The sequence below is a fragment of the Melanotaenia boesemani genome, chromosome 18 (assembly GCF_017639745.1).
Source record: "Melanotaenia boesemani isolate fMelBoe1 chromosome 18, fMelBoe1.pri, whole genome shotgun sequence".
NCBI classification, from domain to species: Eukaryota; Metazoa; Chordata; class Actinopteri; order Atheriniformes; family Melanotaeniidae; genus Melanotaenia; species Melanotaenia boesemani.
The window spans coordinates 26071797-26087685 of NC_055699.1; the positions used below are offsets into that span (position 1 = coordinate 26071797).

General features: G+C 40.8%; 1 protein-coding gene across 2 annotated transcripts in view; it reads right to left on the reverse strand.

The window, feature by feature from the left end:
- Positions 1-15314, reverse strand: part of LOC121629118 (partitioning defective 3 homolog) — a 432758-nt gene extending 417444 nt beyond the window's left edge. The window contains exon 1 of one of the 2 annotated variants that reach the window (XM_041968670.1): positions 14883-15314. In XM_041968670.1, coding sequence (XP_041824604.1) covers positions 14883-15002 — 120 coding nt within the window. In that variant the 5' untranslated portion in view covers positions 15003-15314. The remainder of the gene's footprint in view (positions 1-14882) is intronic. The other variant, XM_041968671.1, reaches the window with a different exon arrangement.
- Between the last annotated feature and the right edge of the window lie 575 nt (positions 15315-15889).

The window sequence follows — 15889 nt, forward strand, 5'->3', positions numbered from 1 at the left end:
CTGCTGGTGTGAAGGGCCACCTCCTTTCTTTCCACTTGACTGAATGGGCGTTGGAGGGTATTGTTTTTGGTTTTCTTCGTAATCCATAATGTGCTTCGTTTTGAGGTGACAAAAGAAATGATTTGTATTCCCTCTCTTCGTTATCACTGTTGCCCGGCATATTTTGTAGATGTTTTTCTGCTCAGCATCTGAATCCTTAAACCCAAACCAGAGGGCCGACGTTGCACCGGCCTTCTTTACTAGCGCCTCATCCTCCTCCCTCCGATCGATGCTTGCAGCTGCTGCCATGCTTTTAACCAAAGCAGGCACAGCTTGATAACATCAACACTGCGGCAGGCTGGTATAGTCAAAATCTCTACCGTTGGCCAGATTCATATCGTTTCTACCATATACCATTTATACCACCCAGCCCTAAGTCAACCCCTGACAGGTTCTTTTTGTTTGTTTGTTTGTTTGTTTGTTTTTGGGTCAGTTCCCCCAGCGGAATGAATACTAATCTAATTCAATACCCTTGTTGGCAGTGGTAGCCTGGTGGTTACAGCGGTGGGCTTTTGTCTGGAAAACCTGAGTTCAAGTCCCCAGGCTAGCAACTAAGGGTAAACCACTGTGGGCTCCTTACACCCCCAACTACTCCCTGGAAGTGCTGGAATCTGGCCGGGTAGCCCACTGCTCCTACCAACTAGGATGGGTTAAATGCAGAGAAAGAATTAGCTTGGATTAATAAAAAGTAGAAAAAAACTAGATGTCACGAAATGTTTTGCATTTAAACGACAGGAAGACTGAGGTTCCGTTATTTGGGCCTAGCGCTTCCGTTTAAAGTTGATGGTGATGTGGATGTATTAAAACAGTATTTGCTACCTGCAGCTACAAACATCGCAGCAAGGCTACACAGCAATCTCAAGTTTAATGCACAGATTAACTCAGTGGTTAAATCCAGCTTTTTTAATTTGAGACAACTGGCTAAAGTTAAATCTGTCCTGTCTTTGCATCACTGAGATTTTAATTCATACTTTTATCAAGACTCCAGCTGGTTTTAAACGCTGCTGCTCAGCTTTTAACTGGTACTAAGGAACGAGAGAATATTACCCCAATTTTAGCTTCACTTCACTGGCTTCTGGTTACTTTTAAGATTAATTTGAAAATCCTTCGTGGGCACACCCCAGAGCATGTGTCCGATCTGCTCCACTTTCTGCTTTGTTGTTTTTGTGTTTAAAAAAATGAATGTGTTAATTCCACATCATCTATTTTCATTAACATGCTAAATCTTGTTTTCCATATTGGTATCAGGTTGTGTCAGAACACTTTAATAAATACCAGGTACACACACGTATTGGATTCACACCTGAAGCAGGTCTCTGTAAATGAAAGTACAAATAAAAGTTAAAAGAAGCGCTGAAAGGACAGGTTGGAGGATTTCCTGGGAGTTCAAATCCAAACAGCAGTGTTGCTGGGAAATCTTTAGCTTGACCGCAAGAAACCTGCTAAACCAGGTCCTTCAACTTTACATGACAGGAAGTACACACAAAAAAAACACACGTTACAAACATTAATCTGTAAAGAGGCTGCACCGTCTGAGTCATACTCGGCAAAGACGGCTTTTCTTTGCAGGATTCATCAGCGCTCATGTGCCGTCTACTACAACACAAATAATTCAGAAGCCTTGTTCTGTAGGCAGGCCGGTCAGCACCGGGTCAGCGGTGAAATGTGATCTCAGGTACCCAGTCAGCCTCTGCAAGACTGTCACTTTCCTTCATAACAGATATCCAAACCTCAGTGAAACTTCCAGTGTTTTAACACATACTGTCCTCTTCTCCAAGCTTATTACGCAACACATCACAATCCAAAATATTAACATTTTATTTTATCTAAAGGAACGAGCAACAGCTGATGGGATCATTTGTAAAGTCCGTACGAAGCATGGAGGTAAAAAACTGTTGAATGAGTTTCACTTACAATCTTCAAATGATCTGAGAGCACCAAACTACCTGTAGCTGGTCATGAAAACACAACGCTTGCAGCAAATTACACTCTGTATGAGTTGTATAAACAAGGAAGAAACCCACATTTCACCAGACACAGCAGCACATCTGAATGTAGCAGGAAAAGTCAGTAAATGTGTGTTTGGTGGATCGTTTATTTAGCAAAAGTTGTAATTAGAGAACAGAGACATCTGAATAGTTCCCAAGTCTTTTAGCTGCACATCCCCCATCTGAACCAAAGGGCCCCGTTTCATGGTGCAAGCAAAGACTAATCATGTTCTATGAGCAGGAAAAATGTCTGGGCAGGAAATCAATCTGCAACTTTACATATTCATCAGTGAAATTCTTCATCTTGGCCACCGAAACCAGATGAGCTGAATTCGCAGTTCATTTGCAGAGCCGCAGGGTTGAGATAAACCAGCCACTGTTCGGCACGCTGTGCTGATTTTATCGTTAAGCTGTGGTCACCAACGCAGCAGCAAACTTAAACAGAACTAAAAACCAGCACCTTTATTTCAGTTAACAGAGAGAACCTGTAAATCTAATCTCTTACTGAGCAGAACACACATCACGTCAGCAAGAAAATCTTCCTTTTTCTCCTCTGTGATGTGCAGATGAGAAAAGGTTTGGTCACTGTTGATCTGTGTGTTATTTCTACAAAGTTCTGTTAGTAATAAATTCTGCTTTCTTCTTCTGGTCGGCCTTCATGCTGCTATATCTATTCATACATTCATTTTACAACATTTTAGCCTCATAATCTGACAGCTGAGGCTGGCATATATATATATATATATATATGCATTCCATTTAGTTTCAGTGCTTTGGTGTATGGGAGCAGATGCACTGTGAAAGTTAGATCTTCCACCTCTGCTTCTCTTACTAATGTAATGGAAGTTTTTCAATGTTTTCTAAGGTTGATTTAATGTGGAAATAACCATCTTAAGAAATATATTAGGTGTCTTATCAGTAATATAAATGTCTCATTACTGTTTTGACATTTTGTGCTTTTTGCTACATGAAAAACCTGCAGTGAAAGTTTAGTGCATCACACCCAGCAGAGCCTGGCATGGTCTGCATGTGGAAACATCGCAACCACATAGCTGCCTCTGCTACAACATGCTCCTCGCTGAATGTTGCTCCAGGCAGGATGAGGAAAGACTGGAGACACAAAACAAGATGAAATGACTTGAATCAGGATTTTCTTAATTAGTCTAAATACCAAATCCAAAAGGAAAAAAACTTATTTCTGACTTCATTCATGTTGTTATATGGAAACAGATTTTACAGATGAGTCAAACTCATGTGTACATTCTCTACATCACAGCTGATGCTGTCAGCCAGTTGACACGAAACAAGCACTGAAACTGTGACCAGTTTTCAGCACTTTACCTTATCTGACTATCAATGTTTACATTCTAGTAGGTCTACAATCATCCAGGCTGCACTGACTCAAGTTTCAACCACAGCAGTTATTTCTACCTTGAGAGCAGATCTAAACTCTAAGAGGTGATTGTATAACTTAAAATCCTGATTTCCAAATAAGTCAGGTCTGTGTGTAAAATGTAAATAAAACCAGAATCTCATCAACTCATATTTTATTCCCAGTAGAAGATAAACAACATACCAGATGATAAAACTGAGACATTTTACCATTGATGGAAAATATGAGCTGATAGTGAATCTGATGGCAGCAACATGTCTGGAAAAAGTTGAAACAGGCGCAACAAAAGGCTGGAAAAGTAACTGGTACAAATCAGAAACACCTGGAGGAGCATTTGACAACTAACCAGGTTAATTGGCAACAAGTCAGTAACAAAAGGAGCATTTCAGAAAGGTAGAATCTCTCAGATAATAAGACTGGCACTTTAAAGATCCCACCATCTACAGCAGAGATCCCCCGACCTGGTCCTTGAGGGCCGGTGTCCTGCAGGTTTTAGACGTTTTCCTGCTGCTGATTCAAATTAATGAGTCATTAACATGTTTGACATCAAGTTTATTTAATGTGAGATTATGAGGCTAAAATGATGATCTCAAGTCTTGGCTTTTAATAGAAAAAATATTTAAGTTATTTACTATTTACCTGCTATCCTCACGAAACCAACTCCAGCTCGGCTGCTTTTTGGCGCCACCGTGCATCAGAAACGTCTTCTTGACTTCATTCCAGCCATAGAGGAGCTTTATTTTTCTACTTTTCAGACACACATAAGCTGTGTCCGAATGTGCACCTACTCCCTACATAGTGCCCTATATAGGGACCACGCCCTTTTGTAGATGTGTCCGAATGTCCAGAGAGAAAAAAGTAGGGCACTCAAAATTACCCACAATGCATCATGAAAAGTAGTGAGAATTGATTGTTACTAGACGGGTCAATATAGACCACAATGCATTGCGGGCAGAAGCTCAACATGGCGCAAGGAGGCAAAAACATTTTTATTGAATAGATATGCAACAGAGAATAAAATAACACATAAGGTTGATCACTGGTTGATCTTAGGCTGCTCCTGATTGGACGTTACCATCAATCTAAGCTCTCTGATTGGTGGAAAGTTTGACAGGAAGTGGCTTCATCATCATGTCCAGGTCTAAATAGAGGTCTCTTAGCAACATAGTAGTGATAGCGATCTTCTTATGTTGAAATGTGATAAATAATGCTGTTGTCATAGATCATTGTGGATTTAACAGATAGTCTCAGAATAAAACTACATTTTGTGGCTGGATTTGACAATTCAGGAAAAGGTTTTAATTTATAGCAACAAGCATCAAATTAACTTGCCTGGACAAAGATGGATAAAATATCTATTCTGAATTAAGCAGGAAAAAAAACACAAAGGGGTAAAAAAAAAAAAAACATTGTAATAAAAAAGATACTTAAACAAAGGGACGCCTCTACAGAACAGCAGGGTCTTCTGGGTGAGGAAAGATTGTGATCTGTCCAGACATGTTTTACTGGATTTCTATTAGCAGCAGCAAAGTTAATCCCTCTGGCTGTTATACGCAGTCTTAAACCAGTCTGGCCAATGGAATAACATGAAAGGAGGTTAATGGTAAGCTTTCCTAAAGCAAACCCATTATCTTCTTTGTGATAACAAACAGGAGTGTGTCAGGTGAAAAGGGATGGAAGCACACAGGTATGTAGACGTGATAAGACGAACAGGAAACATAAGATTAGCTAAGTGACTTCTTGGTGCAGTTTTAGCATGTGAGATTACAGATCAGAACATTAAATTCATTCAGAGCGGCTGCTTTTTATCCAAATGTGGGCTTCAGGATGTTACAGTTCGGGTCCTTCTCTGTTATGTTGGGACTGAGTTAATGCTCATGGGTGTGAGTTGAGCTCATTTTAACTCGAGCTAATGTGTTAGCATCATCCACCAGGATGTCCTCGCAATCCTTCTGATGAAGACGACATAGACCGGGTTCCTACCAAGAATCTAGGACATGATAGAGTCCACGTAGCAACAACGCTATAAAAACATGAGCAGAAACAATGAAGAATTTGTCATGAAGGCCTTAATCTCGAAGCCTTCCACAAGCCAGCAAGTTCTAGATGTTTCCATGTGCTTGGCCGTGTAGATACTGGTCCAAAGCAGCATTTAGTTTCAGATATCAGGAACTAAACAAACGGGTGTTTATACGATTCAAAGATTAATTTTCTGGACAAAGAAGATCAACTGTAGATCAACCTTTATAGGAGTCTAGAGCTGAACTCACATCTAAACTGAGTAAATACCTAGACATCTCACATCTTCCTGACCATCAGTTATTTTTATTTGTTTGTCCCAACTTTGTTTTCATAGCACGTTTTCTAATTCATAAAACTACTAAAACTACTTTACTAATTTTTAGGTAGGGCTGTCAAGATTACAGATTTTCTTGGTAAGATTATTGTCATAGAAATAATCACAATTTTATGATTATCATGAATATTCTGCATTAATTATTTCCCCATATCTATTAATATGTAAAATCCCATGAACCGTCCTTATGGGTCTTTAAGGTTTAATATGGCTGATAAAATATTACATTAATATAAAGAGATTAATGTTTCTGTTTTAATTCTTAGGACTACTTTACTCATTCTTAGATGAATTGGGCTGCTATCCTCTGGTTTTCACTGAAAGTAATGTGGATTTCTTTTTGGAGGAGATAACCGTTTACATTTTCTACTGTGTTCCAGGTGAATTTACTCTGACACAGTAACACATGCCATGATTTTGATACTTCTGTAATAATGTCACATGTCTCAGCTTTCTGTAGAGACCAGGATTATACACATAGCTCTTGTAATTGTGAAGATACTTCATTTATTTATTTATTTAGGATATGTCATTTCAGACAGGAGGCAGAAATAATGGGCCTTGTTATGATGAGGTTAAGATCAATATCATTAATATTTTGCCTCTAATCTAATCTTTGTGACCTTACAGTACATACCACTTCATAACAACAGCCCCTACAACGGGGGCAGTGAACCAGCCAATGCCAAAGAAAACATCTGAAAAACATCTGAGACAGAAAAACAGCAGAAATAAGCCCAACAGCAATCAGCCTTCTTTTCTATAATAAGACAGTTATAGTTAGACTAGTTAGTACTAACAACAAGATGAGAGTGGGGTCAGTTACGATAAATGACTCAGTGTGTTCAGGGATTAACAGATACAACTAGAAAATGGGATTATTTGTTCTTTGACAGTTTTTAAAGGATATTAGAAAGCTTTTGACCTTTAAATGATTTACACTCAGGACTTTCTGATCTGGAGTCTGGAGGAAACTCTTCAGTCTTCTGGTAAACTGATGACAGATTTTCTGCTTTGGTTTTGAGAGAAACCCTTCAGCATTCAGTGGATGAATATTAACAAGGATCTGGTCGGATAAAGGGGAAAAAACAATGACATGTAAATATCACAAATCTCCAACTCAGCCTGAAACATCAGCTCATGCAGCCGATGATGCAACATTCAGACTCACTGTTCTGTCAGTTAATCAGATAAAATCTGTGAACCTCTTAGTTTATCTTTCCTCTGTATTTTATCACAGCATGAACAGGAACTTCTGGGGGGGGTTTCAGCTTTTAGCAATACCTCTCTAAGCTGCAGAGAGGTTTTTTTTTTAAAAAAAACTTAGACACTTCTAAGTTACGTGAGATCACCTGCTGTGAACTGCTTCAGTCTTCCTGCTTTTAATGGCCCAGGTTAAAAATTAACCATGTTATCTAAACTAGAACGTTACGATAACAGAAAGGAATCTCCACCATCACCAGACTGTGGCCTAGATCAGAAAACACAAACCTGCTAGTAAACAGAGCTCATATCTGATCCATGAAGAGAACAAACGCATGTATAACATGTCTACTCATGCCAAACATCCATTTAACCATGTAGCATCAGGTTAAATCTGTAAATGATTTCTGTTTCTCAGCTCCAAGGGCAGCAGATACACAACAAAAGCACAAGTAAACTGAAGAATCTGAAAAACCCTGGTGACCCTGAACATCCCAGCAGAGGATATTTACTACATAGCTGGAAAACCAGTCATGGAATGGCTTGGCACGGCCCTGGCATACTCAGGCCCTGGCAGTTACCACGATGGCGTGACGCCCACTCGCTGTGTTCACTGTAACTTTCCCAGCTTGGTATGCATTGCTGAAGGCTTTCTGTGGTATTTGCATACCTCCTTATCATCTGCATGCTAAGCAGCATGCATCAGCACCTGTGTGTCTACCTGAGATGGATGTTCCTCAGTAAGGAGGCTCAAGTTATCTCAGCTCAGCTGGCCCAGAGGAGGGGCACTATTTGGATTAGATAAGGGTCCCACAGTGGGATGTCTGTGTAGGGCAACAGGAATCAAATAAGCACTGGTTCCAACCAAGCTATCCAAAATAGCCTCTCTGAACACACAACACATCCAACCTTGAAGAAGAAAAGCTGTAGACAGAGCCTGTTGTTAGATGGATAAAATCTATTTCCAGGGTTGTGACTCTGATTAAAACAAGTCAGATCAGAGCCAAAATATCTGAGGAATGTTCCCAACACCTTGTTGAATCTACGCCAAGAACCAAGGCAGCTCTGGAGAAAAATGGGGGTCCAACTCGGTACTAGAAAGTGGTCCTGACGATGAGGATCGGTAACTGTGTATGGGGCACAACAGTTTGATAACAGCTGCTCATTTCACAGCCAAAAGTTGGAGGTTAGATTTTAGAAATGTTCTCAAAAAGGTGGAGTTTAGTGGTTGGCTTTCACTCGGCCCTCAACTGAAAATTGAACCATCGTTGTGTATCTATTTCTAGTCTCTGCAATCGAGACAACCAATATAGCAAACTAGAATGAATCTGGAATCTGGCAGAAGCAAAGAATAGACTTATGGTAGCTAGCATGAGAGAGCCACCCGGAAGGTCTTACACCTCTGAGACTTATAAGTCACAAGCCACCGGGTAAGAAAATAATAGCTATTATTAATAAAAGGCTAAGATCGAAGTTCCTTTAATTTTAGTTTTTGTTTAGCAAACAGTAATCAAAAAATAAAGGAACAATTATAAGGTAGAGAGGACGCAAGGTTAAGCTAGCAACTGCTAGCTTCCTGCTGCTACAAACAAAGGTAGAGACCCACGTGGAAGGTGGAAAGTTTTAACTCCTCAGAGACTAGCATTTCGAAGCAACCAGGCAACGAAATAGAAACTATTAAAACTGGAGTCACTTTAATTCCACATATATTTGTTATTTATTCGTTTGTCCATTGTGGGTCGCGGGGAAGCTGGAACCTAACCCAGCACTTTTACAGGCGAGAGGTGAGAGGCCAACTCAGAGAGACAAACAATCATTCATGCTCACACTCACTCCTAGGGAGAATTTATGTCCACACGGCACAGAAGCCGGCTCAAGTGTGAAAATAGTGTGAAAACGGTGGCAAAAACTAGTAGAAAGGCTTCAACATCCCCACGACATTGCTGTAGTATACTACAGGCTGTGGGTGGTGCTAAAGAGTAACACTCCAAAGCTAGAGCAAAAAAACAAGGCTGGATTGGAAATCGGTGCGCGTTCATCACATAGACATCATATCCTCGAGTTGTGCTGCTTCGCAGTCACCAAAGTACTGCAGACGGTAGCGGACTCAAACTTCTCCACTCTGGTACCTGGCTTCAGACATGGTGGTTTCATGGATGCTAATCGCTAGCTTCGTGTGGATGAAAGGGTGGTTTGCTAAAATACTTTTGCGTTTTTACTGCAGTCCGGCGTCGTGGGGACGGCTCCTTAGAGTCACCAATTAACCTAACATGTCTTTGGATGGTGGGAGGAAGCCAGAGTGTTGTTTGTTCGGAACACAGTAATTTATCAGCTAGCTACCGATCTAAAAACAAACCGAGGAAGCTAACGTCTGTTAGCCGAATGGGAAAGCTCAAATGTGCCTAGATCCTGTGATTAGATGGGTAAAATGTATTTCCAGGGTTGTGATTGATTAAAACGAGTCAAATCTGAGCCAGAATATCTGAAGAATGTTCCCAACACCTTGTTAAATCTATGCGACCAAGAATGAAGGCAGTTATGAGGAAAAATGAGGTCCAACCTGGTATTAGCAAGGTGGGCCTGAAAAAGGGCCCACAATGCAAACATGAAGGGACTTCAAAGTGACTCTTTGCCACTTAAACCACATATTTCGTCAACACAACATTTTAATCCTGTGTGTTTGTAAGAAAGAGACAGAAAAAGACCATGTCTTATTCTTTGCCAGCAGCTTTTGGGCTGTAGCAAAGAATGTAGTTCATGTTTCTACATTTAAGTTATTCTCTGTCTCGTTTTAGCCTTCTCTCTAATTACTGTATTTGCTGTCACTGAATGTTTTTGACTTCAAACAGCCATTAACAAGTCGTTTCCAAAAGCAAGCAAAGAAGACACGACATTTACAAGGGAACATAAGGAGGAGAAGAGGTTATTTAGTCCATTCTTTACTCCTTCCCTGGCTTTGTCCCAGCATTGTAGCTTGGCCACAGTTGAGCCACAGACCAGCTCATGCTCCGTTACCATCAATCCCTCCGCATGCCATCATCCTACACGGCATTCTCCTGTTAACTCATATGATGTTCTGATCCTTCACAAACCAGTTCACACACAGCGTCTCCACTCTGTTACATAACCACCGAGCGCAGTGAAGCTAATCAGCACAGACAACCTTTTCAAAGGAACTTCTCACTTTCTAATTCCTGAGTGTTTCCACACAGCTGCATGGGCACAGGCTCATGTTAGGTCCTTACCTGAGGACAGGGATTAAAAACCTGAACCTGGCCCCAGAACAGACTGGTGCTGTTTGAAGAAGTCTGAACCGCCTACGTGGCTTAGCAGAGCACAAGGTAATTGGTGCAAACATGCTGCAAACAGATGTCTGTTCACTCTTCTTTAACCTGCTCATCAGGTGCACTGTAACAGAAACACCACAGGGGTAGGTCTGGGAAGTCAAAAAGGTAAATTAACTGCAACAGTTTTACCTCTTTGGCATTATCACTGCACTTTTTTGCCTCCTTCTTTGAAACAAGGACTGGGAAGCAGGTTTTTCCTTTCTTACTCACATATTCCTGCATCTCTGCAGCTTTCTCCTGCTTGTGTTGGATTGGACACAAAGAACAGGTTAATATTAGATCATATAATCTAACTAACCTGTTGCCAGTTAGTTGTCAAATTCTCCTCCAGTTGTGTTTGATTTGTATCACTTACTTTTCTAGCCTTTTGTTGCTCCAACTTCTCTATGAATCCTTGATATCATCAGATTTAAGATGAGCTTTTGTTCCTCTTGAGAGGAACTTGTTTGGAATACTGGACCCGGACTCAGTTCAGGTGAGTAAAGTCTTTACTATGCTTGTTGTGTAATGAGGTGAAATCCTTTCTGTCACAGGAATCTCTTTCTTTTTCTATTTTTTCAGCAAACTAACAAAATTAAAACCTAATTATACAAAATAACACATTAAACTAAAATACTAAAAAGGAGCAAAAAGAAGCACAAACAAAATCAAAGGTGAAAGTTGTCCACAGGGCTCAGATGTCCAGGACCGGGTCGTCCCTAATAGACCCCAACCTGGACACCTAATGTAATAAATGTGACATTCCTCTGGACCAGGGTGACACGATTACTTCATTCCAAAATGAATGGAATAATCATAAAGATCCTCAACATCATTATTTTCTGTGAGTGAACCATGTGATCAGATCAGGGAGGAAAACAAAGGTAAACAACATGCGTGTGTTAGCGTAGAAAAAAACATCCAAAATGTTTCACCTTCTGCAGGAAAACCAGCACTTTTTTATGCTAAAGTAAAGTTAAATGTTCAGTTGTTTCCTTAAATGTTTATCCAACGTAAAACTGAAATAAAATGTCATCCTGTCATTTGCAATGTTAGGTTACATTACATAGACGAGAAAAACTAAATACGACTTTTTTAACGAATAGTTTCTTTGTTCTAACAAAACCGACACAGCATAAGTTCCATGCTTTTCTTTCTTTCTTTCTTTCTTTCTTTCTTTCTTTCTTTCTTTCTTTCTTTCTTTCTTTCTTTGTGTTCCTTATTTCTTTATTTATTTATTATAATTTTATTATTATTATTGCTGTCATTCATTCTTTTTCTAAACCACTTATTCCACTGCAGGGTAGCAGGGCAGCTGGAGCTATCCCAGGAATTAGCAGGTGAGAGGCAGGTACACCTGGACAGGTCGCCCGTCCATCACAGGCTGTTATTACCTCCACCAAGGCTGAGGTTATTTTTTCAGCGCCGTATGTCTGTCTGTTAGCAACATAACCCAAAAAGTTATGGAAATCTCAGAAATGGAATAAAGGAACAAGCGATTAGATTTTGGGAGTGATCCGGAACTTTAAAGGATTATTTTGCCGTTAGAGCTTCGTATGATGCCCACAATCATTAGCAAAAATTTGAAAAGACTTGGTGAAGGTCTGCGCTCTCTGAGTGCTTCTAGTTTATTTTTGTTCTTAATTTTCCTTCTGTTATTAATTTTTTGTAATTTAAAAAAAAGCTACATTATATTCCTGAGTAAAAGATCCCAATAGCTGTTGTCTGCACTGAAGCTGCTACCACGATGGGCTCAGTGTAAATCCTGGAAACAGCTAGCCTGGCCCACTAACCCTCCTCCACATGCCTTTATTATTCACTTATTTTAACTGTGAGGATCAGAGATGTTCCAGTAAATTTCCATCTCTTTAAAATGTTCTGCTAAGCTAACTGGATGCTAGCTTCCTACTGTACCTAATGGACAGGCATGAGAGTGGTAACTGTCTTGTTATTTAAATATCTAAATCCTGAAATCATATTTCTTCGAACTGGTATCTACTTCTTCTGTCTAACCTCCAAATTAATCCAAATTTATATATACTGTCCTTTTAGAAGCATGTTGCAGTTCAGAGCAGTGCATGAGGACAACCAAAATATTTCTACACAGGAAAAAAGAAAGACTTGTTTTTATTTGACATATATGCACAACACCTCTACACCAAATACTCATTGTTGCAGAAAGCAGACAGTCATCTTGTAGGTAGGTGGGCTAATCTAAAGATATGTTAAATCTTTGAGACTAGAATCTACGATAGATCTATCTGTGGCTCGCAGCACGAGGACACATGCTAGTTTGCTGCTCATACTGTAAACAAGAGGACAAACAACAGGCTAATATGGAAATATGCACCTTAGTTTGGCCCGACTTTCTTCTTCCTGGAAGCAAATTCTGCATTCCCGTTTTACAAGAACTAGGCTTTGTTGTTGCATGTCACCAGGTTTGAATTTTTGGGAGAAAAATGGCAATTATGTGCTTTAAAGCTTTAGTCTATGATTAGTTGGAGTCACTGTGGGAAAGCAGAGGAGAACTGATGTTAAAATTTGACTCTTCAAAGAGAGACAACCACAACTTGTGGATCCGGTGAGAGTTTTTCTTGTTACTTATGTCTAATGTTGCACTAACTGTGGTGGAAACCTGAATCCAAGCAGATAATTTAAGATTAGAATGTCCCAGTCATGCCCAAGTTTGTTATCACTTCAGTGGCCGATCATGCTTAAGACAACAACTTGAAGGACAGAGAAACAAAATGAGGGGCTAATTTAGCTGAAATCCTTCATAACCTTGAATTAACCCTTAAAACTCCACCAGATCTCCGGTGCCAAGTGAGCAGAAAGTTCTATGTGTGTCTGACTTGGCTGGAATAAAGCCAAGAAGATGTTTCTGATGCACAGTCGTGCCAAAAAGCAGCTGAGCTGGAGTTGGTTTAGTGAGGATAGCAGGTAAATAGTAGCAGGAATAACTGGAAATAGTTTCTGTTGTGTGTTTGTTTTAATGCCAATATTTTTTCTCCTGAAAGCCAAGATTTGAGAGAATGATGTGCAGATGAGATTACATCCTCCTGCAGTCTGGTCCCCAAAGCCAAGCACTGCCCACAGGGTAAACACACCTCTGTGTGTCCAGCAGGGATGCATGGATCAATGACCAGTCGCCTCCAGTCTGCTGAAGCATGAAAACCATCAACCTCTGGTAAACAGATGAGTGGATGAGTGTGTGTGTAATTACTGGTGTGTCTGAGGAGGAAGTGCTCTTCAGATGGACTGATAACATTGATCTACTTCATCACTGTTTGCTTACAGTGATGAATTGAACAAATGACATGAATATTCATCTTTTCCGGGAAGTAAACAGACGCCACCAGAACGTCTTCACTCCAACTTCTAGAGTCTAGCTTCCTAAAATTTCCTCCTTCTTTAAAATAAAACTCTGGACTTCAGAAAAGAAACAGCCTAATAAAACCAGCACAGATTCATGAATACATTCCAGTAGAGGACTGTAAATGCAAGGCCAAACGGAAGAGGGACAAATCAGACTGTAACCACAGCAACACTTCCAACTTTAATGCATTCAAGTGCAGAAACGAGAAAAAGTGAAAAACAGAGTTTAACAGTTTTTCATTTTTTTAACACTAAACAGATAAAATTCAGAGTCACCTTTGTTCAAGCTTGTAAAAGAGCATGCCATTGATAATGGCTCATGTTTGACTGTTTTTCCAGAAAACAGACTGTGATGTGCAAACGTGCCCACTTCGTCATGTCAGAATAAGAATGTAATCCTGGAATATAACTGCATTACTAAAAAGTTGGAACAGGAGCAACAAAAGGCTGGAAAGGTGAGGCAGATTTCAGCAAGACAATGCTGAACCACATCCTGCATCCATCACAGCATCATGGCTTCACAGGAGAAGAGTCCGGCTGCTGAACTGGCCTGCCTGCAGTCCAGACCTTTCACCAATACTAAACATCTGGAGAATCATGGAAGCAGAAATCCAGCAACCAAGTTCCAGGACTGTAGTGCAGCTAGAATCCTGCACACGACCAAAATGGGACAACATTCCTCTCCTAAAACTCCAGCAACTGGTCTCCTCACTTCCAGATGTTGTTAGAGAGATTCTGCTTTTATTTGCATTTTACAGAGACCAAACTTTTTGTGACTGGTCTTGTATCCTGCAGTGAAATAGTTTCAATTTGAGCTGCTTGATCCAGAAAGTTTTAGATTCCCAGCTTTGACCATTAGTAGGAAAACAGAATTCCCGTCTAAAGAAGGGAAAGCTAAGGTGACCTCTCCTCTGACACAGCGAAATCCCACCCCCCTCCACTCTTCCTCTTCCCCAGGTACCCCCTCCGGTCTCGGTTCTCGGTGCAGCGACCCGCTGGCTCTCCCTGTTTCCCAAGCAGAGCGCCATGTTGAGGCTCCGGTGTGAATCCTGCTCCGCGCGCTCCCAGCGACACGTTACGAAATCACTCTAGGGCAGAAGAGTATTTGTGTGTGTGTGTGTGTGTGTGTGTGTGTGTGTGTGTGTGTGTGTGTGTGTGTGTGTGTGTGTGTGTGTGTTAGAGAGAAAGATGTGGGGTCATACCTTTGCGATGGCTTTTTTATACCTCATGGCCGCTTGTTCGACCAGGCTGTGGATCCTGATGTTCCCATCTCCACACGGAACCACCACGCGCGTCCTCCCGAAACACACCGTCACTTTCATTTCTCCTCCAACGCGTTAATCCCAAAGTGGAAGAAGCCGCGTGAAAACGGCGATAACCATCCCCGGTGTGTGAAGATAAAACCCAGTAAATCCTCGGGCGGAGTTTGTGTGTCTGTGTCCCGGAGAAGAAGACAGAAGCCCGGCGCAGAGATCCAGAGAGCGGGGCGCGTCTTCCTCCACGCGCGGCGCTGACTCACTTACAGAAAGTTCCAAACAAAAAGCTTTTCCCCCGAGAGAGCGCACAACTGGACAGCTGACAACTGACGCAGCGTGTGCGCCACATGTTGGAGCAGGAGAAGGTTCCCAACAGCAGGCAGCGCGCGCAGGAGGGTAGGGGTTGCGTCACTGATTTCTCACAATTCACTTTCAGAATTTTGTCTTGATTTGTGTCATGAATTTGTTAAATTAAGTTTCAAAGGTTTTTTTTGTTTGTTTCTCATCATCTGTGTTTATCTGAATTTCTGTTAAACCTGAGAAAAATAACTACACAAACTTTATCTTCCCGATGAGAGAAGCATCCAGATGCAAGCCCAATTCTGAAAACTCTGGGACACTGTGAAATATAAATAAAAAGAACCTCATTAACTCCTATTTTATTCCCAGTAGTAGTAGAAGATAAACAACATATCAGATGATGAAACTGAGACATTTTACCATGTAATGGAAAATATGAGCTGATAGTGAATCTGATGGCAGCAACACATCTGGAAAAAGTTGAAACAGGATCAACAAAAGGCTGGAAACGTAACTGGTACAAATCAGAAACACCTGGAGCATTTGACAACTAATCAGGTTAATTGGCAACAGGTCAGTAACATGACTGGGAATAAAAGGAGCATTTCAGAGAGGCAGAGTCTCTCAGATGGAAAGATGGACAGAGGTTCATC